This window comes from Panthera pardus, unplaced genomic scaffold (assembly GCF_024362965.1).
Source record: "Panthera pardus isolate Hobbes unplaced genomic scaffold, ASM2436296v1 HiC_scaffold_17, whole genome shotgun sequence".
In the NCBI taxonomy this organism is placed as follows: domain Eukaryota; kingdom Metazoa; phylum Chordata; class Mammalia; order Carnivora; family Felidae; genus Panthera; species Panthera pardus.
The window spans coordinates 28,941,455-28,966,076 of NW_026526732.1; the positions used below are offsets into that span (position 1 = coordinate 28,941,455).

General features: G+C 41.6%; 1 protein-coding gene across 13 annotated transcripts in view; it reads left to right on the plus strand.

Moving 5' to 3' along the window:
* The window catches only part of MAP7 (microtubule associated protein 7), a 179,735-nt gene extending 156,028 nt beyond the window's left edge, over window positions 1-23,707 (plus strand). For 12 of the 13 annotated variants that reach the window (XM_053904450.1, XM_019420480.2, XM_053904453.1 and 9 more), the window contains 10 exons: window positions 2,977-3,092; window positions 3,427-3,710; window positions 6,144-6,375; window positions 7,487-7,661; window positions 7,900-8,001; window positions 8,545-8,595; window positions 8,699-8,756; window positions 11,172-11,274; window positions 20,222-20,445; window positions 22,172-23,707. In XM_053904450.1, the coding sequence (XP_053760425.1) occupies window positions 2,977-3,092; window positions 3,427-3,710; window positions 6,144-6,375; window positions 7,487-7,661; window positions 7,900-8,001; window positions 8,545-8,595; window positions 8,699-8,756; window positions 11,172-11,274; window positions 20,222-20,445; window positions 22,172-22,182 (1,356 nt within the window). In that variant the 3' untranslated portion in view covers window positions 22,183-23,707. The remainder of the gene's footprint in view (window positions 1-2,976; window positions 3,093-3,426; window positions 3,711-6,143; window positions 6,376-7,486; window positions 7,662-7,899; window positions 8,002-8,544; window positions 8,596-8,698; window positions 8,757-11,171; window positions 11,275-20,221; window positions 20,446-22,171) is intronic. The other variant, XM_053904449.1, reaches the window with a different exon arrangement.
* Window positions 23,708-24,622: the final 915 nt, after the last annotated feature.

Below are 24,622 nucleotides of genomic sequence, written 5' to 3' on the forward strand. Positions count from 1 at the left end.
CATATCCAAGAAATCATTACCAAAAACAATGTCACGAAGCTTCCTCAACTTTCTTGCAGGAATTTTATAATTTTAAGTTTTACATTTAGGTCTTTAATCCATTTGGAGTTAGTTTTTGTAGTGAGGTAGAGTCCAACTACATTCTTTTGCATGTAGATACCCAGTTTTCTCAACACCGTTTGTTGAAGAGACTATCTTTTCCCCACTGAGTGGTCTTGGCACCCTTATCAAGGATCCTCTGACCATATACACAAGGATTTATTTCTGGGCTATTTCATTGGTCCATATGCTTATCTTTATGCCAGTACCACACTGTTTTGATTATGTTTTGAAATCAAAAGTACAAGACCTCCGACTTTGTTCCTCCTTTTCAAGAATGTCTTATCTACTCAGGGTACCTTGAGGTTCCATATGAATTTAGGATTAATTTTTCTATTTCTGCAAAAACAACATTGGATTTTGATAGGGATTGCATTGACTCTGTAGTTGCTTTCGGGAAGTATAGACATTTTAACAATAAGTCTGTCTTCTATCTAGTCTGTGAACATAGAATTTCTTCCCATTTTGTCGTCTTTCATTTGTTTTGCAGTGTACAAGTCTTCTGCCTTCTTGATTAAGTTTATTCCTAAGTATTTAATTCTTTTTGATGCTGTTACAAATAGAACTGTTTTCATAATTTTATTTTCAATTTTATTTAATTTTAGTTAATTTAGACCTAAATTCAAATAGCCAAACGTGGCTAGTATATTGGATAGCATGGATGTTGATTACTTCAGTCATCACAGAAAGTTCTATTGGACTTCAGTCTGCTTTGGAGTATTTGTATTCTCTCTTGAAAGTTATTTGTATTCTAAACTTAACTCTAATTGGAAAATGAAAGTCTTTGTCCTGCTGGGAAACTTGCCAGCACCATTGACATGGGCACCTTGCTGTGCGTTCCACCTTAGTGTAGCCTTGTGGAAATTATTAACAGGGAAGATTATTGTATAGACCGTTGGCTACTAACTCAGATCAGGACGAGGATAAGGAATGCCTTTACACGTGTGGTCCCCAAATAGGTGATTGGGTGCCAGACCAATGAAAAGACATCTAAAAGAACTAAGAGAGTAAAAGCATCTACCTGCCTGAGAGGATGTTATCTTAAGTATGGGGCATTTTTCTAACCTGCTCTTTCCCTGTTTCCCCTACCCCTTTAAGGTGGTCAGTTTTAGGAAAGAAATAATTCATTCAATGCCACTTTAAAAAAAGAAGGCTTTTTTTTTTTTTTAATGCAAAAAGAAGGATTATACAGGTCTTTGTAGGTTCATTCCCTCAATGCCTGTCTTATCAAGACCCAGATGATGAAATTCATCCGTGTATCCCCCGCATCACGAGCTACACTTCCGGACTTATTTTCCCATTCAGATCTCTCCTTAATTTGACTTCAACCACATTAAAATGTTTCCAGAAAAAGGAAAAAGCTACTTGAGGTGCATAACCCCAGCTTCTGTTGGGAAGAGCCCCGGGCCTTCCACTCTGGCACTGATATTCCCAAGGCATAATTGCCACCCTCTATCCCTTCCAGAAGGGTCCCATGTGCCGGCTGCCACTTTCGTGCCCAAGGACTACAGCTGCTCTCTGAGCCCTCACCTCCCACCTTCTGGGACCAGAAATGGGGGCAAAGGATGGTCGTGCAGCCACAAGTGATATAGAGCTGGCACACATCTTGTAAAACTTGTTCCTGCCCCAGTCTTCATTTGTTTTATTTAGAAATCCTGGGAAGACATTGAGTATTATTTGATACTCATGTTTTCCCCCCGCCTACAGCCCAGTCAAGCAACTAGAATGCTTCTAAGGAAAGTGGAGAGGAGCAGTTAGAAGGGACACTGAAGGGAAACAAACGTGGGAAAGGAAGGAAGAGGGGAGTTGATGCTGGTACCGGGCAGAAAGAAGAGAAGGTACACTACCAGCTTCTTGGCCCTGCGGCGAGATAAGATAAAGTTCTGTCCCTTTTCCTTGGGCTCTCACAGTCTGCTTTCCTGCAAGGATCCTAACAGAGTTAAGGACTGACAGGTGCTTGCACAGGTGTATCCAGTGAGTATCCATTCCCAGGCCAGAACATTGTTGGCAAGTTTCAGATACTTAGAATCAGTCTTTCTTGCTCTGTGGTTTTTTGTTTTTTGTTTTTTGTTTTGTTTTGTTTTGTTTTGTTTTGTTTTGGTCTTTTTGTCTTGGCTAACTATACATTATCGGAACACTCTGGGTTTCCCTTTGCTCATTTCCACTTAGAAAAGGTATCACTCTCTGGCTGAATTTATAGGATGCAGCTAGAAAGGGATAATGTTTTGACCCACTCTGCCATTTCAATTTTATCCTTAAAGAAGAAGATTAAAAATAGCTAGAATTCTTCACCTGGAACATAACTTTTCCTTCAAGAGCAAGAGGACATTAAGTGAGAAAGGACTTATTTATGTAGTATCAGTATAAAGGGGAAAATATATTAATGTCTGATGTAGCAGACAGGTATTATTTAAAAAAAAAAAAAAGACTGCAGTTATGTCCATGTTCCAAGGTAGAAAAAAAGAAAAAAATGCTAAAGAATTAAAAGAGAGGGGAGAAGGGAATGGAAGTGATGTTAATTTTGATATTTGTGTGGTTTCAACCAGACAGTGAGAGATTTTGCCCCAGCTGATTTTAGGCACAAAGTATATATAGGTGCTTTCTAAGAGTATAAGTGTGTATTTTTTTTAAACAACTATAACTCCAGATCAGACATCCAGAGCTTTATTATTAGTGTCAGATTGTGTTAATTCAGTTGACAATATTCAGTGTTAAGCTAACAAGGGCTTTTTGTGGGAGTGGAATGGGTATAAATGACAAAGGTTGGAAAATTTCCAAGAAGTCACTCAATGGGTTGTGGCTCCACTATTGAATACTGTGAATGGGATTGTCCCACTCCTATAGCAGAATCTAATTCTTGTGTTTCTCTGAACTTAGGGCTATAAAAGAGACAGAGAGAGAGAAAACCTCCCGTTCCAACCCACGTGTGGCATTCGGAGGGCTCTGTCTCCATCTCATCCCAAAGTAAGATCACCAGGGCCCTCCCGACTTTGGTAAGCGAAATTTAAGAAGCTGGCTGGGTTGTTCCATGTTGAAGAATTTGTAGCCTCTGTTCTCTGAAAGGAAACTATTCTTTCCACACTGTTTGGCATTGACGTCAGGAATAATATTTTTTCCTTGGAGGAAAAGAAAAAGAAAACAGGAAAGAGTCTAGAGTGAATATTTTTGTGTTTGCTACATAAAAAACAAATACACACAGCTAAATATCTTCATTTCTTTTCCTTATTGGTGTTCTAGTACTATCATGGGGTAGAAGTGTGAGGCAAGGAAGGTTCGGGAAAGCCTACTCTGATGTCTCCCGTTCTCTTGCCACTGTTTGTCACCCAGGCTTCCATCCAAGTCCTTTCCTCATCTGCCTGGCACACCCAGACCAGCCTCCTCCTTGCCTCCCGGATCAGTCAAAGCTACCCCTGCCCAGGTCCGGCCCCCATCCCCTGGCAACATCCGCCCTGTCAAGAGAGAAGTCAGAGTGGAATCTGAGAGAAAAGAACCCGAGAAGGAACCCCAGAAAGTTGCCAGTGAGCCATCACTTAAGGGCAGAGCACCTTTAGTGAAGGTGGAAGAAGCCACAGTTGAAGAGGGGACACCTGTCAAACCAGAGGCTGCTCCTGGTAAGATTCAGCTGACTTGCGATGGAGTGTGGGTTGCTTGCTCTTACTGGGGACTTGGAAATCTTATTGAGGTTAATTTTGCGAACTTTTCCTAAGTGTGATTTTGTTTTACATACAAAGAATCATCCAATCAAAATCCTACTTTTGGAGCCATAGTATATTAATTCAGGTAGAGTTTATAACTCCTTTTTTTGGCTGAATCCAGTGTTTCACAGAATGTGGTGTTCAGACCACCTGCATCAGGATCGTTTGTATTCGTTATCTGTTGCTGTGTAACAAATTTTGCTAACACTATGCAGCTTATAACAGCAGCTACTATGTCATGTCACAGAGATTCTGGGATCAGGAGTTTGGAAGCAGCTCAGCTGGGTTGTTGGCAGGTGGTGCATACACATGGCTGAGCTCCATTTCATGACACATGAACCTGGGTTACTTGATATCCTTACAGTCCATCCGCTGGACTTCCTGGCTTTCCCCAGAGAGCACGATCTGAGAGAGAGCATCACGAGGAAGCCACACCTTTTGTGCCTAGTCTCAGAAGTCCTACACACAGAAGTCACAATTTCGGTCATCTTCTATTCATTAGAAGCAAGTCACTGGGTTCAATTTACACTCAAGGGAAGGGTGTGAGTTCCACCTTTGAGAAGGAAGATCTTACGGAAATATTTTTGATCCACGATTTCTATAATGTTTTAATGTACAGAGCCCTGGTCCTACCTCAGACCTACTGAATCCAAGTATATGCCAGCTCCAGGGAGTCAGAAAGACACTGAGCTTAGCCATCAATTCCGGTGCAGGATTGCCAGATAAAATACAGAATGGCCAGTTTTCCTGTGCCTACGGGAGTTTCAGGACCACTGGCTAGCCTCTTTGCTTGACAGAATTTGTTTCAGAAGACCCGATGGATCTCCTCTCTACCAGGCGAAACCAGATACTATCTAGAATTTAAAAATCACCTAGAACTAGGAATTCAGTATTTCTTGTTGAAAATTGTCTTCGTGGGGCGCCTGGGTGGCGCGGTCAGTTAAGCGTCCGACTTCAGCCAGGTCACGATCTCGCGGTCTGTGAGTTCGAGCCCCGCGTCAGGCTCTGGGATGATGGCTTGGAGCCTGGAGCCTGTTTCCGATTCTGTGTCTCCCTCTCTCTCTGCCCCTCCCCCGTTCATGCTCTGTCTCTCTCTGTCCCAAAAATAAATAAAAAACGTTGAAAAAAAAATTTTAAAAAATAATAAAAAAAAAAAAAAAGAAAATTGTCTTCGTTCAAAAGTTTTCTCCTTAAGGCTTAATTTGAAGGTAGGTGGTAGGAGCAAAGAAAGAATAGATGACTCAAGACAGGCAACAGTGTCATTAGACAATGGAAGAGTCCAGTATTTGTTTGCATGGAAAGGGGTAGAAGAGAAAGGCCAAAAAGTGCCCTGAGGACAAAGAAAAAATGTGTAGGGGCAGAAGGAGATAGGTGAATCTTGAGAGGAGGGTCTAGAATGCTAGAGATCACATCTCACAGCAGGTGCATCTGCGTGGACTCCCTCCCGGATCAGCTCTCTCGGCCGTTTCCTGAATCTGAATAAGGCCATGGGACTTGTGCTCCATCCTGGCATCAGGACAGACAGTGGAGCCCCAAATGTATGGGAATACTAGCACTGGCTCCTGAAGAGGCCTATGGCTCCTCCCACCTCAGACCTGGAGACAGCTGTGGGTAGACAAAAGGGACCTCTTCGTCAGGTGTCATCTTCCCAGCCTGAACCTGGGCTCGTGGCAGAGACGCTGAGGAAACTCATAGAAAGGCTTTAGTCCTCTAGTAATGAATAGTCACTAAGAGAAGGAATCTTTTTTTTTTTTTAATTTTTTTTTAACGTTTATTTATTTTTGAGACAGAGAGAAACAGAGCATGAATGGGGGAGGGTCAGAGAGAGGGAGACACAGAATCTGAAACAGGCTCCAGGCTCTGAGCTGTCAGCACAGAGCCCGACGCAGGGCTCGAACTCACGGACCGCGAGATCATGACCTGAGCCGAAGTCGGCCACTTAACTGACTGAGCCACCCAGGCGCCCCAGAAGGAATCTTTTTAATGTAACCAAAGGCAAATGGAAGATCTCATCTTTTTGCTCAGGGTATAACTTCCCACAGAACCTAACATGAGGCTCTCTACCGAGTACACACTCCATACACGTTGTTAACTGATGAACTTGTATAAAAATAGGACTTCGTGACAGAGCGTCAGCCCTGTAGGATGGCTCACTTACACACGCACCTTTTTGTTATGTTGCTTGGTTACAAACAGAATACGGTGAAACCATGAGAACACACGGTAATAAACATTCCCTTTTCTTTTACAATGATGAATTCTAGGCCTGGGGTGTGGGGAATGCTAGTTTCTGTTTTGTTCTTTGGGTTTTGTCTCCAGTTGGTTTTCTCGTTGTACCTGTTTGTACAGCTGCTTCAGCCCCAGCCGTGGCCCCCGCGGCCCCCGCTCCAGCGCCGGTCCCAGCCCCAGCCTCAGCCCCAGCCTCACCATCCACTGTGACTGCTTGCGCTTCTCCCAAGACCTCTGCGGGCACCACCGACCCGGAAGAGGCCACGAGGCTGCTAGCTGAGAAGAGGCGGCTGGCCCGGGAGCAGAGAGAGAAGGAGGAAAGGGAGAAGAGGGAGAGGGAAGAGCTGGAAAGGTAAAGCGGTGACCGTGCTCAATGAGCGGTGACCTCCTAGGGATACCTGGGATTAAGTCTTCCGTCTGAGGGACGAGAGGTGGTGGCAGTCATGATGGTGAACGGATTAGCTGCTTCACAATCGTGTCTCTGACCACTAAGTGATTTTTTTTTAAATCACATTTTCTTATCATACTGACAGTGCCACAACACTGATGGGGAAAGGCTTCAAGGAAAAAAATCTGTCCATCATCTTACCAGTTTTCAATAATTGGAAGAGTGGATTTGAGATCATCCTTTCCAGTCTCTGAACAGTGTGCAGGTTTATAAACGTACATAAGTATGTACACACAGACATCTATTTACATAATTCTAAGCACAGTGGAGGTACATCTGTATCCTGATTTTTTTTTTACTGAACATATTTCTGATCTCCATATTTCCTTATTATCTTCCTAATTATCGTTTTAAAGCTACATAGTAAGAGTTGATGTTTTCTTCTAGATAGAACTCTCAGAGTAGCTGGGTGAGACAGTTAAGTGTCCACATGATTGCCTGCTAGTTTGCTGGAGGGACAGTTTGCTTAGTTGGCCTCCTCCTGGGGCTAAAAAAAACCAATGTCAATGCAAATTGTTCTTCAAATAAGCACAACAGCACCTTGGGGGCGTGGGGGGGTGGGGAGGACCACAGCCCCTGTGCTGGCAGCGATCTTGGACGTTCCCTACCCTTGATCCCAACAGGACTCTTACATGGTCCACCTTCCTCCTGCCCTGTAACGGAACATTATAACCTTTATTTATTTACAAAGCTTTCCTTGCGGGGAGGGGGTCGAATTCATTACTAAAATGTCTCGTTAGTGGATTAAACAAGTCTCGGCCTTTAAGGATAATTAAGTTGCACGGACGTCCACAAAACAAGCGCTCCTCGAAATACTAGTGGTCTCGTTTTCCTTCTGTTTACTACAAGGCCAGAAAGATGAAGCATGGAGGGTGGCTTCACGTTTTGACCACGAACCACGCTGAGCGTCCCCAGTGGAGATCCCCCCAGCCCTCAGAACAGAACAGACTGCCCCTGCGGGAGCCACAAACCCGAGCCTCTGTCCAGGGAGCCCCCTTCGCGTGTCTTTTTGCAGACAAAAGAAAGAGGAGCTGGCGCAGAAGGTGGCGGAGGAGCGGGCGCGGCGCGAGGAGGAGGCCCGCCGGCTGGAGGCCGAGCAGGCCCGGCAGCGGGAAGAGCAGCTGCGCCGGCAAGCGGAGGAGGAGCGGGAGCGGCGCGAGCGCGAGGGCGAGGAGCGCGCGCAGAAGCAGGTAGGGGTCCGCCCGGCGGGGCCCTGGGGAGGGGGTAGAGTGTCCAGGGTGGGGGTGCAAGTCCTCCCGCCCCGTCTCGTGCACGCGCTCGCCTCTTGCACTTCTCCGCGCACCCTCGCGCCCCCACCTCCGGGAGCCCCCTCCTCACCCCCCCACCCCCACCCCCACCCCCACCCCAGGGATGGGGGCAGCAAGCAACCCTGCTGCCCAGAAGCACAGGCCGCCTTCTTGTTTCCAGAAGGAAGAAGAAGCTCGCGTTCGGGAGGAAGCAGAGAGGGTTCGGCAGGAGCGGGAGAAGCACTTCCAGAGAGAAGAGCAGGAGCGCCTGGAAAGAAAGAAGGTGATTGCATCTAACCGCGGAAACCTGGGATCCTAACTGTGCCCATTCTTCCCCAGACTTGAAGCCACGGGAGGACCCAGACACTAGCTCACTGCTCTCAGAAAGCACGTGTGTTCTGCTCGTGGTCTGCTTGTTTAATCCACTAACGAGACATTTTAGTAATGAATTCGCCCCCCTCCCCGCAAGGAAAGCTTTGTAAATAAATAAATACATGTTATAATGTTCCTTTACAGGGCAGGAGGAAGGTGGACCATGTAAGAGTCTGTTGGGATCAAGGGTAGGGTAGCTCTCAGGATTCATCATCTCCTCCAAAGAACTCAGTCTTCATAGTGGGGCGCTCACCATAAACAGTTCCTTCTGATTCATGTGCCTTCAGTCAGTTCCAGCTTTGTGAATAATGCCAATTAGGCCAAAGCAGTGTGTATTATAATTACCCAAAGTAACAGACGTGTTTTAATGACCCATTTGCTTAGTCATTGAAATGTGCCAGGCTAGCCTTCTTTCTGGATTTGATCCTTTTGCTCAATTCTCCCTTCCTTGTAGCGACTTGAGGAGATTATGAAAAGAACAAGACGAACAGAACCTACAGATAAGGTACTGAGATGGCCATTTTTAAACTATTCCTAATAACTTTTTTTTCCTTTCACTTCTAACTTTAACATTAAAAAAATCTCTTTTTTTTTTTTTTTTTTTGTAGAAAACTGTTGATCAGAGAAACGGAGATATAACCAAGGGAGCTCTCACTGGAGAAACAGGTATTTGCTTCAGTGAATTCAAATAAATTCAAATGTAGACAAGAGTTTTTGAATTAACTCTCTAGAGCTCGAGATATTTCTTGATTGGTTACACACAAAAAAGTTACTCATTGATGTACAGAAGCTTAGGTGTGTGTCATCTAGTTCGCAGATTTTCCCCTTATGGAAAACGCTCTTGTATTTGTGGCAGATGTTTTGTCATATTAGTTTATACTCTAATGGTGTGCTTAATAACTTAAATCATTTCACATTATAAGTATCCATATCTGTGGATATATATTTGTATATCCCTGTGTGTATACACACATAAATATATATACACACATGATGAGAAGAATTTTGTTGGTGTCATAAAACTAAATTTCATTTATCATTTACTGTCTGCTAAATTAGCATGTATTTATATTTGCTCTTAAGTACTCTAAACGTACACATTTTGAAAACTTGTATTTACAGCAGTTCTCAAAAAAGAATTTATGCATTTTAAACTTCTGATTTCAGAATAGAGTTAAAATTAAAAATTTGCTAAAATTTCATTAGAAAGTTGTTGAGACCTATAGGCTTTGGACAGAGATCATTAATTTCTTGGTGATTTTCAAAGAAATTTGCTTTAAATAAAAGTTGCCTTAGTGTGTTAGTACCCAGGTTCAATTAGTATTTATTAAGGGGCCTCTTTGTGCCAGGATGTATACATCCTGCATGCATTTTCTTGTTGAACTTCCACTGCAGCTTTGTGAGGTTGAGTGCTTTATCTTGGAGTCAGCAAGCATTTCCAGAGACCTGCCATGTGCCAGGCCTCCTTGCAGGTGCTGGGAGTCCGTGGGACAGGCCAGGCCAGGCCAGTTCCCTTCCCCTGAGGAGCAGCGTGACCAACCCAGCTCCCAGCGCTGAAGTGCAAGCTCATAACTCTTCCTCTGTGATCCCACATCATCTTCATGATTGTAACATACAGGTGGTGGGTAGAGAGCCCATCGTGTAGCCTTCCTCTTTCCTCATCTGCAATATCAATATGATAAGAAAGGACCAGAGATACCCCACTTTCCTTTGCTGTTTTTTTTCTTTTAAGACTGGACTAATCAAATGATTTCATGATTCCTTCATAGTAGACTTTTCATGGTTTTTAAAGATGCCCTAATTATATTTGTTTGGAAGATAACCCTTGTGATCGCCTCTTAACCCCACTGCATTATTGCAAATCTTGTAATATGTGACGACCCTATGAAGGCGTAACCCCCCGTGAGTCATCAGAATGAGCATTTTAGGATGTAAATTGCACCATCGCAGGGTTATTTGAGGGGCTGATGCTGTAGTTCGTGCATGGCCAGCTTCCTTGTTTTTTTTTTTGTTTTTCCGTCTTCCCCCTTCCTGCTATTCCCTTAACAATTCTTTCGGTATTCTTTGTACCTCAGCTGGAGAATCCACCAAGGCAAGAGGGAAGGTGAAACTTGCCAATCATCCTATCTGTGTTTATCAACACTCACAATAAGTCTGGTTTGAGTTCATATGCTAAAAGGGCCTGAGGTTTATCTGGCTAACAAATATTCCTCTTTGTCCAGTCCCATGTGTGGTTGAGGGCTGAATGCTGTTGCCAGGGCTCCAAAGAGAATTCGAGGGCAGGCAGGCAGGTGAGTTTTCAGACCTATCGGTAATCTCCGAGGCTGCCTACTACCAACTTGGCAAATTCTGGCATCTTTAATAAAGTTCAGTTATCAGACTCCCTGTACCTCTAGCGGCGTTACTGAGCTCGTGCTATGCTGTGAAATGAGACTTCCTTGGAACTCGGACCTTTATGAAGGTTTACAAGACTTTAAGGAACCCAGGCCCAGATCTTAGAGTCTGTCATCAATATTGTTGGCTTACGCTGGACTGCGAAGTGGAGCACTGAATGAAGAGGTGGCACAGCTAGGTACAGTTCACTGGCCTTCCGTTTGTGAAACCCTTATCTTCTAAGTGCACCTAGAATTAAAGTGAGTTTAAAAAAATATTTCTCATCACTTGAGGTAGTTCATGGTGATTTGCTCCAAATCTAAAGATACTCACCGTCAGCCTGATCAGTCAGCTTACTGCTGTCTTCACCAGTTGCTTTGGTTTCAACATTATATACTTTCTGTCCAAAGTCTATTCAGTGCAAGCAAAAATAACACCCAACACTGATTGCCACCCTCATACCGTGCTGGACACTGTCGTAAGTACTCCGCGTATATTAATACATTTAATTCTCACCATAGTGCTGTGAGGTAGGTATTCTTATCCGGGAGGAAATGGGAGGCACCGAGTTTGTGGCCTGCCCAAGGTCACACAGGTGGTAAGTAGCAGAGCCAGGAGATAAATGCAGGCATGCTGGCTCCTGGGGTTTGGGTTTGACCATAGAGTAGTAGTAACCCTTTGTCCCATCCTCTTTGCTGTTATGTTCAGTGGTATCTGCCCTTCCGTGTCTGACAGACTCTTCAGGAAATGGAGAACCAGTGGCCAGCCCACATGCCATTACCTCACGCCAATCAAAAGTGACTGTGGAGAGGTGAGTTGGACAACCGGGTCTTTTCTATCGATTCGCATTAGAGCAGAGCACTAATCCCACCAGAACTTCTTAGGCCTGACGGAATTCCAAAATGTTAACATAAAGATTTATTTTTATTTGGGTTCATTAACTTTGGGTAGAGCTGGTAATTCCATACTCAGAAAAAGGCAAAATATCTTTTTACTGAGGTGCTTAAATATGATAGGTTTGGGGTGCCTGGGTAGTTCAGTGGGTTGTGTCTGAGTCTTGATTTAGGCTCAGGTCATAATCTCATGGTTGTGGGTGGGTGGCTCAGGTCATGATCTTACGCACTGAGTGTGGAGCCTGCTGGAGAACTCTCTCTCCCTCTCTCTTCACCTCTCTCTCTCTCTCTCTCTCTCTCAAAATAAATAAGCCATTAAAAAATATATGTGGATAGTCAGGTCTGTGTGTGCCTATTAAAGAAGATTACGGGGAAGAATTTGTTTGTATATATTTAACATGATCTAGACCATATTCATATCCTTTGATGGCATATAACTGCTGTATTTTTACCATACAGAATATTCTAGTAAGTCACAGTTGGTTCTCCAGTAAAATAATTTCGATGCCAATAATTCTTATATTGGTAGTAGGGCTTCTTATAGAAGAAATAAATGGTTCCTAACAACAGTCAAGAAAGAATTGTGGGTTGAAAAAAGATTGCCTTTCTCTTCTTTGGCATTTATATCGACAGCATCATAAGAGCACTCTCAAAAATGAAAAATCAGGGTGATCCTAGCCTAGGCCTAGAACTCGTCATAGAGAAATTTTAGAAATATTTGTAATACTGTTCAAAAATTTCAGCTATGACTTATTTTAATGTACTTAGTTATATTATATAAGTTATCCTGTCTTTAATGCCAGAGTCTTTGTTGCCATCAGAGAATTGAAGGTCTTCGAGTTAATTTTTTTCTTAATCTAAAAACACACATTGCACGACATTTTATAATATTGGCAGCAATGAAAAGATGAGTCATCCTAAGACAGACATCTAAGGTGTTCATAAGTCATAAGACATCCATTGATACGTTTCTGGAACAGTAAAATCTTTATTTTTCCCACTATAATACCAAAGAGAAGAACTTTCCTAAGAGAGATCTTATTAATAAGCTTTCAACTACGTTGAATAAATTTATTGTCATTACCCAAGATATATATTAAGTCATACTTTATTCTTTTAGTTACAGCTTGATTTTCAAATAAAATATGCATCCCCAGCCGCTATAATTTATGATGTTCAACTCATTACTTTAAAAAAGGAGACTTTTATGAAAGAATAAAAAGTACCACAGGGAGAACCACATTATTACGATAAGGAACAAGTTTAGTAAGCCACTGATAATTTTATCTGATCAATAACAATAGTTTGCACGTTAGCTGACTTTTTTCAGTGGTAAAATCATCAAGTAAATAATCATTATGTATATAAATACCTGAAACATAATTGTACCGTGTAGACTGAGATAGATGATAAAATTCGATTTTCTCTTAGCCTCTGCACACAGAACAGCAACAGTTTATAATTAAAAAGTATAGCAATATGACCTTACTGATGTCATCCTTCTTCACCCAGGTGACACACTGTCCTTTGTCATACATGTAGTATGATATGATCCCTGTCAACCATCAGGAAAAATATAAGCATAGACTTTTCCACTGTCACCTAATAATATAGGCAGGTCCTGATTAGTATCAGCTATGAACATTAGCATATAATACTAGAATGACCTTAACCAATTAAATTCATTGGCCCCCCGTGTACCTGCCCTTTAAGGAAAAAAATTCTAGCAGATTCCCAGTTATATAAGAGGTACCTTTATTATTTTCACAGAGATAAACTTGGGTTTAAAATGTTAATAGCTTGTATTTGTTTAGAAAGCCAAAACAAAAAATAACGCTACTAGCCCAAGGCTACTCAAATTAAAAGAGGTCATTTATTGTGACGAATATTTTTCTGAAATTAAGCCGACATTTATACATGTGGTACTGACTGATCCCATTGGCATGAGGGATGTTCTTAGCTACCGTGAGCTTCTGCATTTATTTCACCCGATTTAAACTGGTTTAAACTGGTTTAAAACCTCAAATCTCTTTTCATACAGTGTACCATGACGTCACTTGGCTTTTACTTGGCACCGACCCAATATTTATATGCCCAGTTCAACCCAGTTCATTTGTCATCAGCCCTTGCCACATAATGTGGTACAGTATGCTCTGAAATACAAAGTGCAAAGTGAAGCACTAAAATCGTGTAAAACTCAGCTTTATGATAGTCTGCTGTGTAGATGATCAGACTATTCTTTGGGGGCTTTTTAAAAAATTTTTATCAGAACGAAAACATGAACACAGTCCATTTCTGAACGACTCTGGCCGATAGGGGATGTTTAATGTGCTGTTGTTTCCTGTTGCATGATACAGAGTGTGTGAGATGCAGCCCAAGAAACTCTGATTCTCTCAGTTATTTCTAAATTTATCTTCCTTGAATTTGTGCACACTGATGTTGAAACAATTTGTGTTTTCACTTAGCATCATCTTTTTTAGTAACAAAAAGTGCAGAAAGAAGCGTTTTTTATTTTTCTAACCTATGTGCAGTTTCAAGGTTAGGACCCATAGTTGTCAAAAACTAGGTTTTAGGGAATAAGTCCTTTCTCATAATTTCCATACCTTTTGGAATTTTACAGGTTTTGTTTCCGTTCTTTTTTTTTTTCTTTCATCTTTGAAATTGAATATCCCTACTGTGCTTAGTATATCAGTCAGGGTCCAGCTAGTATATCAGTCAGGAGAGAGAAACCAGCGAGATTAATCTGAATAGGAAAGTTTAACATCAAGAATAGTTAACTGTTACTTGGGATTAGAGCAACAACATATTGCTAGTAGGAAGTCAAGAGAACTCAAGAGTAGAGGAGGGGCACGTGGGTGGCTCAGTCGGTTGAGTTTCTGACTTCAGCTTAGGTCATGATCTCACGGCTCATGCATTCCAGCCCCGCGTTGGGCTCTGTGCCGACAGTTCATAGCCTGGATCCTGCTTCAGTTTTCTCTGTCTCTCTCTCTGCCCCTCCCCTGCTCATGCTCCGTCTCTTTCAAAATTGAATAAACATTTAAAAAAAAATTTTTAATAAAAAAAAAAAGAATACAGAAATAGCAGGTATAAAGAGCAGCCACATCCCTGGGCCATACCCAAGGAAGAGTCACCTGCACCATGGCTTCCATTCAGACCTTGTTCGAGAAGGTATGGCCGTGACCCACTAGATAGTGAGGAAGTTGTCGTGTATCTTGATGGTGGAACTTGGCAGATATCTACTCTAGAATGCTTGGGGAGGCTGTTCACCAAGAGGTGTCTCAGTAGAGGCAGAGACTTGTCTACCACAAGTCGGCCCTAGGTAGGTGCACGGGGAAGCCCTTCTTGCTGCCGGGGCTGGGCTGGGTGCTGAGGAAGCCTCATGGCACTGTGGAGGGCAGACAACTGGGAATGCCACCTGCATGTCCCGCAGCAGCCTGTCGAGCAAGCACAACCAAACCAGGAAGCACAGTTTTCCTCGCGCAGCGTCTCTCCAGCAGCCTTAAGTGGCGAAGCTTGAAGATTGTGCCAGCTGGCAAAGGAAGATTATTTAAAGGACCCCGATCCACCTGGGTGGCTCAGTCTGTTAAGCGTCTGACTCTTGATTTCCACTCAGGTCACGATCTCACAGTCGTGGGATCGAGCCCCACGTCAGGCTCCACGCTGACGGTGTGGAGCTTGCTTGGGATTCTCTCTCTCTCCCTGGCTCTCTGTCCCTCTCCCACTTGCACTTTCTCTCTCTCTCTCTAAATAAATAAATTAACGTCAAAAGAAAAAAATTTTTCAAGGGCCCACACCCAGTTTCAGAGCAGGAATGAAGGATGAATTTGGAGGCAAAAGCAAAAGAAAACAATACCTGACAAGTTTACCTTGTCTTTAAAAAAGGCTCCTCCTCAGCTCTTTGTCATTCTAGTCCTATTTCTCTGGAGATTCTTCAGCATGAGTGTGAGGTTGAGGAAGACGAGCTTTAGAACCAAAATTCCCAGGCTGGATTCCCTAGTTTTATCTCTGTTCTCAGACTTTGGGATTAACCTACTTAAATAAGACTTAGTTTTCTCATCTGGACACGAAGAGGTTTTTCCCCCCAAAGTTCTGGAGGGTCCAATGAAATACTGTCTGTGAAGGCGCTCTGAAAACTGTTGTACTATACAAATGTCAGATGTTATTTTACCTTTATCCTTCTCAAGTACGGTGTCCAGAAGACATCAAACACTGGTGTAGCTGCAGCGTAATGTTATAAAAAAATGCTTTTATTGTGTCTGATAGCACACCTTCTCATGCCTCCCATTTTATTGGCCTTTTCTTTAACCACAAAAACATGAGGAATCAGTGTCACCCAGATCCAGTTTACAGAGATTCCCAGATCTCTCACCTCCATTGTGACTGATAGACAGGTCTTCATCTTCTGAGGATGGTTCAGTTTACAGGTCTCTAAACCCACTGCCTTTTATGTTGTTTACATTTAATGATTTTTCCCGTTGTCCTCAAGGGATTATTCTTACAACTTACATTTCCCAGAATAAACATGATCTGGATACTTAAATTTTACCTCCTACATGTCCAGTTACTATACAACTAATGTTAGCACTGACCCCTGAGGCTACCTGCCACTGAGACTCTCCTGCCTGGAGAAGGACCTGCCCGTACTGACCTTTCATACTCTTCCCTATAAGACAGTTTCCCGCTCACACTCCCTTTGCTTCAGTGGGGGGCTGGTATTTTTAAACAGTATTGCTTCTGAAATCCTGTCATTAAAGTTACAAACAAATCGCATCCATGGATGTTCCCTTTTACCCTCAGTTTCAAGTCCACCTTGAAATCACTTCCCCAGTCATTGTTTTTTACCTGAGTGCATTACGGTCAATGAAGCCTTCCAGAATTCTTGTAATCCGTCAATATGTTTATTAAATACCTTACTAGGCACCTAAAGTAAAGTCATAGATCCCTCCAGGCTGCTCACTAGTGAGTTAAATCACTAACTGGAGGTTCCCAGGGTCCCTTCCCAAGAACCTGACCTGGGTGACCCTCTGTGGAAATCCGTCACAACAAATGCTGTAAGCACTGCAGCAGGGTTTATTCTCAGTAGAAAACTCCAGTCCTAAGAATGAATATTTTTGGTTCAGAATCGGAGGAGTTTCACTTTTCCTAATGCCTCGGCTACCTAATACATTGGTTTACCTTCTCTTCAGGAAAAATAAATGAGTGCGGTAAACTGGGTTATATTCACCCCCATCTCCCCCTGGAGATATGTCAGCACACGGTCTGGAAGCACCCTGGGATGATAGTGTCCTCCTAGTATTTTCCAGCAGCTAGGACTAGGAGTAGCAGCAGTTCCTGGTGCAGAGAAACCCTGCACCAGGAACACCTTGAACCTTCCTTCAGCCTCAAGGGGCCTGAGTGACACTTCTGGCCCCTGTGGGTTTCTCCTGCTCTCAGCCTTTGGTGTGCAGTGCTTTTAAAGCCTGAAAACAATTCTCCTTGCCCAACAGGATCCCCACTGACAGTAGGTAAATTGAAGAGGATTGGAGTTACCAAAACTCTGGCCAGCTTTTAAAGGTACAAAGAAATAAAGGAGCCTGGGCAGGATGATTCCTATTCCAGAAACCATTTTTAGTTCTTGAGAATGAGTATTAATAGAGGGGGAGCCCATAGGATGGAGGAGAGTATTTATTTGTGGATAACAAACTTGCTTTGGAACAAGAAACAGAGGATACAGATGAATTTGTGAGTACAAGTATGTATGGAGTGTGGAGGAGGGAGGACAGACATTATTTTAAGTTTCTCAGGTCATTCTGATATATTCTTCTAACCCCAGCAGAGAATCTGTTCTAGTAGCTAAAAAATTCTCATGAGCCACTGTCTTACCTTGCTAATAACCCAGAAGACATTTCATGCCTGTTCTTGGCTCTGGGGGCTGTCTTTTCAATAGAATGATCCTTCTATCTTAAATGATTTGTAATAATTTTGACTTTTGACCTAGTGGTTTTCCTCCCAATCTTAGGAGTTTATAATTGTTTTTAGTTTCCCCTAAAGGGAAAGTAACATTGCCACACACCCGTCATTCAAACAGAAAGAAATGTATCACTTTTAATTTTAAAGTTACTTGCTATAACATGACAATAAATGTTAAGAAAGAATAAGGTCCTGGCTACAGTAAGCTGTATGGACTGTCAGATTTTACCATGAACCTAGCCCCCTTCCCTGGGCAGATTTTTTTTTTAAGTAATCTTTACACACAACGTGGAGTTTGAACTCACAACTCCCAAGATCAAGAGTCATATGCTGCACCAACTGAGCCAGCCGGGTGCCCCCTCTTCAGGTAGATCTTAGACGGACCAAGCAAAGTACACAGCCTTCAAGACTCTTGCACCCAGCTTCGGCTGCCAGAGTATAACCAAAGAACAAGAATTCAAAAGCTGGTGATCTTACCCTGAGAGGACATACAGATGCCTATTCCCTAACCCCAGTGACTTCATTTTCAGTTTTATCGTTTCTGCTGGTCACTGTGTCTTTTGAACATTTAGTAATTGGACATCCAAAGCATATAGCACAATCATTCCTCTAGTTGTGCTAACAAGTAAGAATGGGTGTGGAGGTCAGCTAGGAGTGGGAGGGGAAAATGAAGTCAACTGTTGACTCAAGTCTGGGTTAGTGTTGCCAGTTCACCTGTTAGCACATGCAAGCCTAGAAGGTGACGGCGGGGATGACCAAGGAATGAGGCTTGGAGACACACCCCTCTGCTGTATCTTTTGCCAAAACTACTGAAAATCTCTTTGGGAGGAGAACCAAAACTGTTGCCCCGGTTACAGAAAGCCTTTGTGTTGGGAAAGAACCTGGAGGCTGGGTGTGGTGGCTGGCCAAGCACTTAGAACAGCAATGTGAAGTGTGTGTGTGTGTGTGTGTGTGTGTGTGTGTGTGTGCGCGCGCGCGCACCCACACTCCTGCAGACTCCAGTGATACAAGCCTCCTTGGTGAAATAGCAAAAAAGCACCATTATACTCTGAGTCTGTATAATGTTTTTATGTTATATTTCACAGTCTCATAAATAATACTTTCAGTGTACCCTACAATAACGTTGTGAGACACTTAGGACAGGCTTTTTTTTTTTTTTTTTTTCTCAAGAAGAAAAGTTTTAATGATTAACAAAAATATACCAAAATATCTAAATCAGAAATGCTTGAGAATGTGTTCCACAAAATCATCATTTCTCACCAATTAGGTAAACTGTTTCCTCAATAAGGGGGGAGAAAGCAGATTCCTCAAAAAAAGATGCAGTGGAAAAATTTGAGGTATGTTAGCTTTATGTTACCATTTAGGAAGGAGACAGAAAGAGATGAATTGACATGTTAAAGTTCAAGCAGTTGGCACTATACTACACATCTGCTATTCTGATCTTTGGCCTCTTTTCATAGACCTCTTTCTATAGGTAAATATTCAGTTGATGATCAGTATGTATTAGAAGTAAAAACCTTCACAATTTTTGCTTCATATTCTTAGTCTTTTTCATTTTCCATTTGACAGTTTTAACTCTAGAATTTTGTCAAATGGAGTCATTTTTTTAATGTTTCTTTATTTTGAGAGAGAGAGTGCAAGAGCAGGGGAGAGGAGGAGAGGGGGAGGAGAGAGAAAGAATCCCAGGCAGGCTCCGTGCTCAGCACAGAGCCCGATGTGAGGCTCAATCCCACGACTGAGAGATCACAGCATGAGCCAATATCAAGAATCGAATGTTTAACCAACTGAGCCACCCAGGCACCTCAAATAGGGTCATTTTGAGTTGCACACTTGAACAAATTATGAAGATTGCAAATATTATGTTTAATGCTGCCCTCAGATAAAGTGAACAATTAAGATAGCGTTCATTTGGGGCGCCTGGGTGGCTCAGTCGGTTAAGCGTCCAACTTCAGCTCGGGTCACGATCTCATGGTCCGTGAGTTCGAGCCCCGCGTCGGGCTCTGGGCTGATGGCTCAGAGCCTGGAGCCTGCTTCCGATTCTGTGTCTCCCTCTCTCTCTGCCCTCCCCCGTTCATGATCTGTCTCTCTCTGTCTCAAAAATAAATAAACGTTAAAAAAATTAAAAAAAAAAAAAAGATAGCATTCATTTGCACAGACATTGTTTTTACTGCATTATAAAGCATAATAATGAACATATAAAAGACTTTCAATTTGGTTTTGAAGGTTTTAAAGAGAGGAAAAAAACCAAAGAGAAACTGTAGGTAGAAAATTAAGGATTTGATGGCCAATTGAATGTACCTCAAAAATAGATCCAAGATATTAAGCATGAATTAATGAGAATCACATTCCGGTTAGGTTGGTCTTAAACAATTTACCTATAAAATTGTGTACATGTTTTAGCAAGCCAGAGCTACCCAGGAAGACCTAGAATTTGAATAGCCACGTAGTATATAAAATGGCATAATGAACAAAACACAGGACCAGAGATCAGGAGGTCATGCATTCAGTTTGGACCATGTCTCAGTAGTTCTGTGACTCTACAGATTATCCCCCTTATCCCGAAATTATAATCCCCTCGTCTTTGAAGTAAAGAACCTAACAAGGGCTACTGTTTATCAAACAAAGGTGTGTGAAAATGCCTGCAGTAGAAATTGTTAAATGTGTGTTGAAACAATGATCTATTCTAAGTGATAAATTATTCCATTTTATAAATTTCTGTAACAAAAAGAACAGATTTTTACAAATAATGTCAAATATAAATATGTCAAAATTCACCATTTTTGTGAATGATATGGTCAATCCGTCTAACATTTGATTCTAAAATTATTTATTATAAAATATTTTTTTGTTTTTTTAAATGTGTTTTCCAATTTTAATGCTTAATTCCTTTCAATTTTGATTTTTCAAATCCCCTAGTACTCCCAATTTGGAAAAACAACCAAGTGAAAATGGAGTATCTGTTCAGAATGAAAATTTTGAGGAAATTATAAACTTACCCATTGGATCTAAATCATCCAGATTAGATGTCGCCAACAGTGAGAGCCCAGAAATTCCTTTGAATCCAATTTTGGCCTTTGATGATGAAGGGACACTTGGGCCCCTGCCTCAGGTAGATGGTGTTCAAACACAACAGACAGCAGGTAAGCTTGCTTTGTATAACCATCACAGATATGTGACACTGCGTGAGGGAATGAACCTTCTGCAGTATGACTGTTGACATGTGGCAGCGGGACCACATGGAAAAGATTGTATATGGATCATAGAAACTGAATTCTGAGTTGGACTGGGCAACTTCTTGGGCCTGTCTCATTCTCCCACCTGGTAGCACAAATCCAGTCTGCAGCACCCACTGGGTGTCCATCAACCTCTCACAGGCAGTCCTCACAGCCCAACAGCACTCATTGCCAGAACATGCTTCACAAAGACAACCACATAATGTCTGGTCATAACACAGAAACCACTGGGCCTAGTTACCCCAACTGGCGTTTTTTTTTCTATCTTTCCCAGATCTTCAGATATGTGAAGATTGCCATCATCCTCTCCCATTTTTTCTCTTAGCAGCTTGGATGATACACTGTTGTCCTTTTTAAGTGTCATAAGATAGTTAGATTTTAGGAAATTGGACACTTATTCAGAACTAGGGGCATATGAGCCCAGTGGTCTTCTCTCCTTTGTTGAATGACTGTAAGCTGTTGTGGAAACTACCAATGACTCTCTTATACCATCTCTGGGACTCATACTTGACCTGAATTCTTTGTGCAAAAAGAACAATAGCTTTATGTGATGCAAAGAAATAAGGAGCAACATCAAAAGTTACCAACTCAGGGGTCACAGCAGCTCAACAACACAGTCTCATCAGTCTCAAAAATAGGTGGAATAATCCTAGCTCTGTCTCTTTTCAAACCTATTTGAGTTCTTTCCAGTTTCTCTTCCCAGCAGATCACTTTCATGTACCGACCACCATCTCTTCATACTTTTATGAACAGACCTGGCCAGATTCAGACTTATTTGTGGCCAAATTATTGTGTCTTTTAGATTCTGTCTGTGACCTTGTGACAAATATTTTCCAATTTATCTGGCTGGAAAAGGCAGTGTTGAACCATCTGTCCAAATGAAGCTAGTCTTTTTTCCTTCTCTAATATACTACCCTTGGGAGTATAATTTCACTTTAGTGATCCACTGTTCTAGATTGTTAAAGGAAGCTATAAGGTCCATTCCAGGTCTGACATTCTGATTCGTAAGCCAGTGGAAATAATCTGATTGCTGGTATGTTAGTACTGCTGACGCAGCTTCCCACTTTGTCGTGTCACAGATTCGTGTCACAGATACGTAGAGGGGGAGGGACATCCGGATGACCTGCTGCCTCGTGTGACGGGCCTTAACTCACCTTTTGATTTACCTGTCGTTTCATTCTTACTGTTCTTACACTTCTGTAACTTCTATAAGAACGTGGTCCAGTGTCTGTGATCTGAAATGGTATGAGGGTTCTTTGGGGGTCATGACTGTTTTTTTCAACAAACACTTATTTAACCTCCAACCTTAAGCCTGAAGCATCAAGTACTGAGGATATGAGACCAATGAATAGAAGTCCCTAACCTCAAAGAAAAGTACAGTTGGTTGATGTATGTCATTTAGAAAAGTAAATGATATAGTCTAAGTTCAAGTAAAGAAAGGGACGTGTTTCCTGCTAGTGGTAGAATTTGTTAATAATAACAAATTTTTTGAAAAAAATCGCCTATTCTTATACAGGAAAATATCTAGAAAAGCATAGTAGTTTTAGAAATGTAAGATATTGTGATAGTATTCTTTAAGTAAGATTTCAGATAAGTACTAATTTGCTTTTTTTTTTTCTGTCTCCTCATATAGAAGTTATATGAGCATTTCTTCTGAAGAACCAAAGCAGAAATTTAATAAGAATTTCTACAATTAATGGAATTCCTTCCATGCTATAAAGGAGCATCCCCATCTTCCAGTTTTCTAAAGATTTCTTGACCATCCTTTTGAAAAGACTTTATTAAAGCCAGCTAAAGACAACAGACTGGATAGCTTTTCTAATAATTTTCGCCAATAGAGAAAAAGAAATTTTCCTTATCCTTCAGTACTTTACAAAGGCTTTTTCCAGTGTGCTCCTTCTTAGCAAATCAATATTTTTCTGCATTCTCTAAAAGACAAGAACATTTGGCTATTTTAAAAAATGGGCTGACTAGGCATGATTTTTCACATAAATATTTTGGTCTTTAAAAGCTAATGTAAAATTGGCACAAAAAATTTTACCTTTTACAGTATAATACTTGAAAAATAAGTACCTCTTTGCTCTACAAGTAGAGTGAATAGGAGAGGTGTTTAAATTAAGCCTGTTTGTTAAATATTACTGCAAAGAGTTCTATTTGTAGAAGCAACTATAGGCAGATTACCAGGTTCTTGTAAATGCAGTTTGTACATGGACTTTCTGCAGACCCAGCTGTCATATTCTTGCATCTCCTTTTGCAAAAGTGTACTAAACAGTTTTAAAATGTGAAAAAAAATTATTTTTTCAGAGCAAGAAAATATACTGTCCTCTTAAATAATGTATTTATAAAGTTTTTTCCAGGTGAACTAATCAAATAAATTAGAACAACGTGACACCATTGCAAACTTTGATTTATCAGATGCATTCCTTATGTTACCAGGAGGGAGAATGTTAGCAATGATTCAGGGCTATTTCTGATGTCTGTATATTGCTGCTGTTCCCAGTGATGATGGGACTTACCTTTGCCTTACCTGATCACAAATTATGGGGGGTGGGGGGGGGCGGGGGGAGATAGAGATTTAATATTTCTTTAAATAAAAAAAGAATTTGGTTTTGCTCGTTTAAGAGCAATGAAAACATGATAGAATGTTGACTGTGTCTGGCCCACACAGAGCACTGTACAGGATACCTTCACAAATGTCCTCATTCTCTGTGGGACCCGTCAGCTTTGACTTGTCACTCTTCCTCACTTTTGCTGCTGAGCTTAGCTGTACAAATCTGTATTTTCATTTTCTAATGTAAATTCAATTTTATTTTGCCATTTTTAGAAACCAACAACAAAATATTGAAGGAGAGGGGACTCTGAGGGAACATTTTTTTTTTTTAATGACGTGTTTAAAAAGGTAAACTTCCGGCACTATAATATGTTGGCTTTCTTAAGAGAGGGATTGGTTATATGGAATGAGAAACTATTCATTTATTGGATGATATTCTTAAAATCCAAGCTATAGTAACAGCTGTAATTTGTGAAAACATTAATTTGGGGGGTTTCCCTATTCTCAGTTGTCCATGTACACATAGTCATATTAAAAAAAAAAAATCTGTTCAACAAAGTTGTTTCATTTGTTTAAGTTGACCTAGCATGAAACACCAAATAAAATGTGTTTGACATAGTTTTACTTTTAGGTTTCTCATATGTAACAACTTCACTTGGATTGATTCTTGGGTTTTCAAATTGCCCTTCATTCAATATCAGTGGCATTTCCCCAGTTTCCTCTGAAGAGAAATATAGAACTGGTTTATTTAAAATTTAAAACAGTAGTTCTGTTTTGGCTAGGTTTTCCTGGTTTCATTTGTATTTTTTTTATTTACTTATTTTTGAGAGAGAGAGAAAGTGAGGGAGGGGCAGAGAGAGAGAATCCCAAGCAGGGTCCACACTGTCAGCACAGAGCCAGGTGTGGGCTTGATCCCATGAACTGTGAGATCATGACCTGAGCTGAAATCAAGAGTCAGACGGACGCTTAACCGACTGAGCCACCTAGGTGCCCCCATTTATATTTTCAGATTTGAGGAATCATTAACAAACAGCCTTCTAAGTAATCAAGCTTTAAAAGTGATACAAATTTAAAAAAAAAAGGGGGCGCCTGGGTGGCTTGGTCGGTTAAACATCCGACTTCGGCTCAGGTCATGATCTCACGGTCCGTGAGTTCGAGCCCCGCATCGGGCTCTGTGCTGACTGCTCAGAGCCTGGAGCCTGTTTCAGATTCTGTCTCTCTCTCTCTCTCTCTCTCTGCCCCTCCCCTATTCATCCTCTGTTTCTCTCTGTCTCAAAAATAAATAAACGTTAAAAAAAAATTAAAAGTGATACAAATTTAATTACATATTTTTTAATGTTTGTTTATTTTTGAGAGAGAGAGTGAGCAGGGGAGAAGCAGAGAGGGAGACACAGAATCTGAAGCAGGCTCTGAGCTGTCAGCACCAAGCTCGACTCAGGGTTTGAACTCATGAACTGCCAGATCATGACCTGAGCTGAAGTCAGATGCTTAACCAATTGAGTCACCCAAGTGCCCCCAAATTAATTATATATT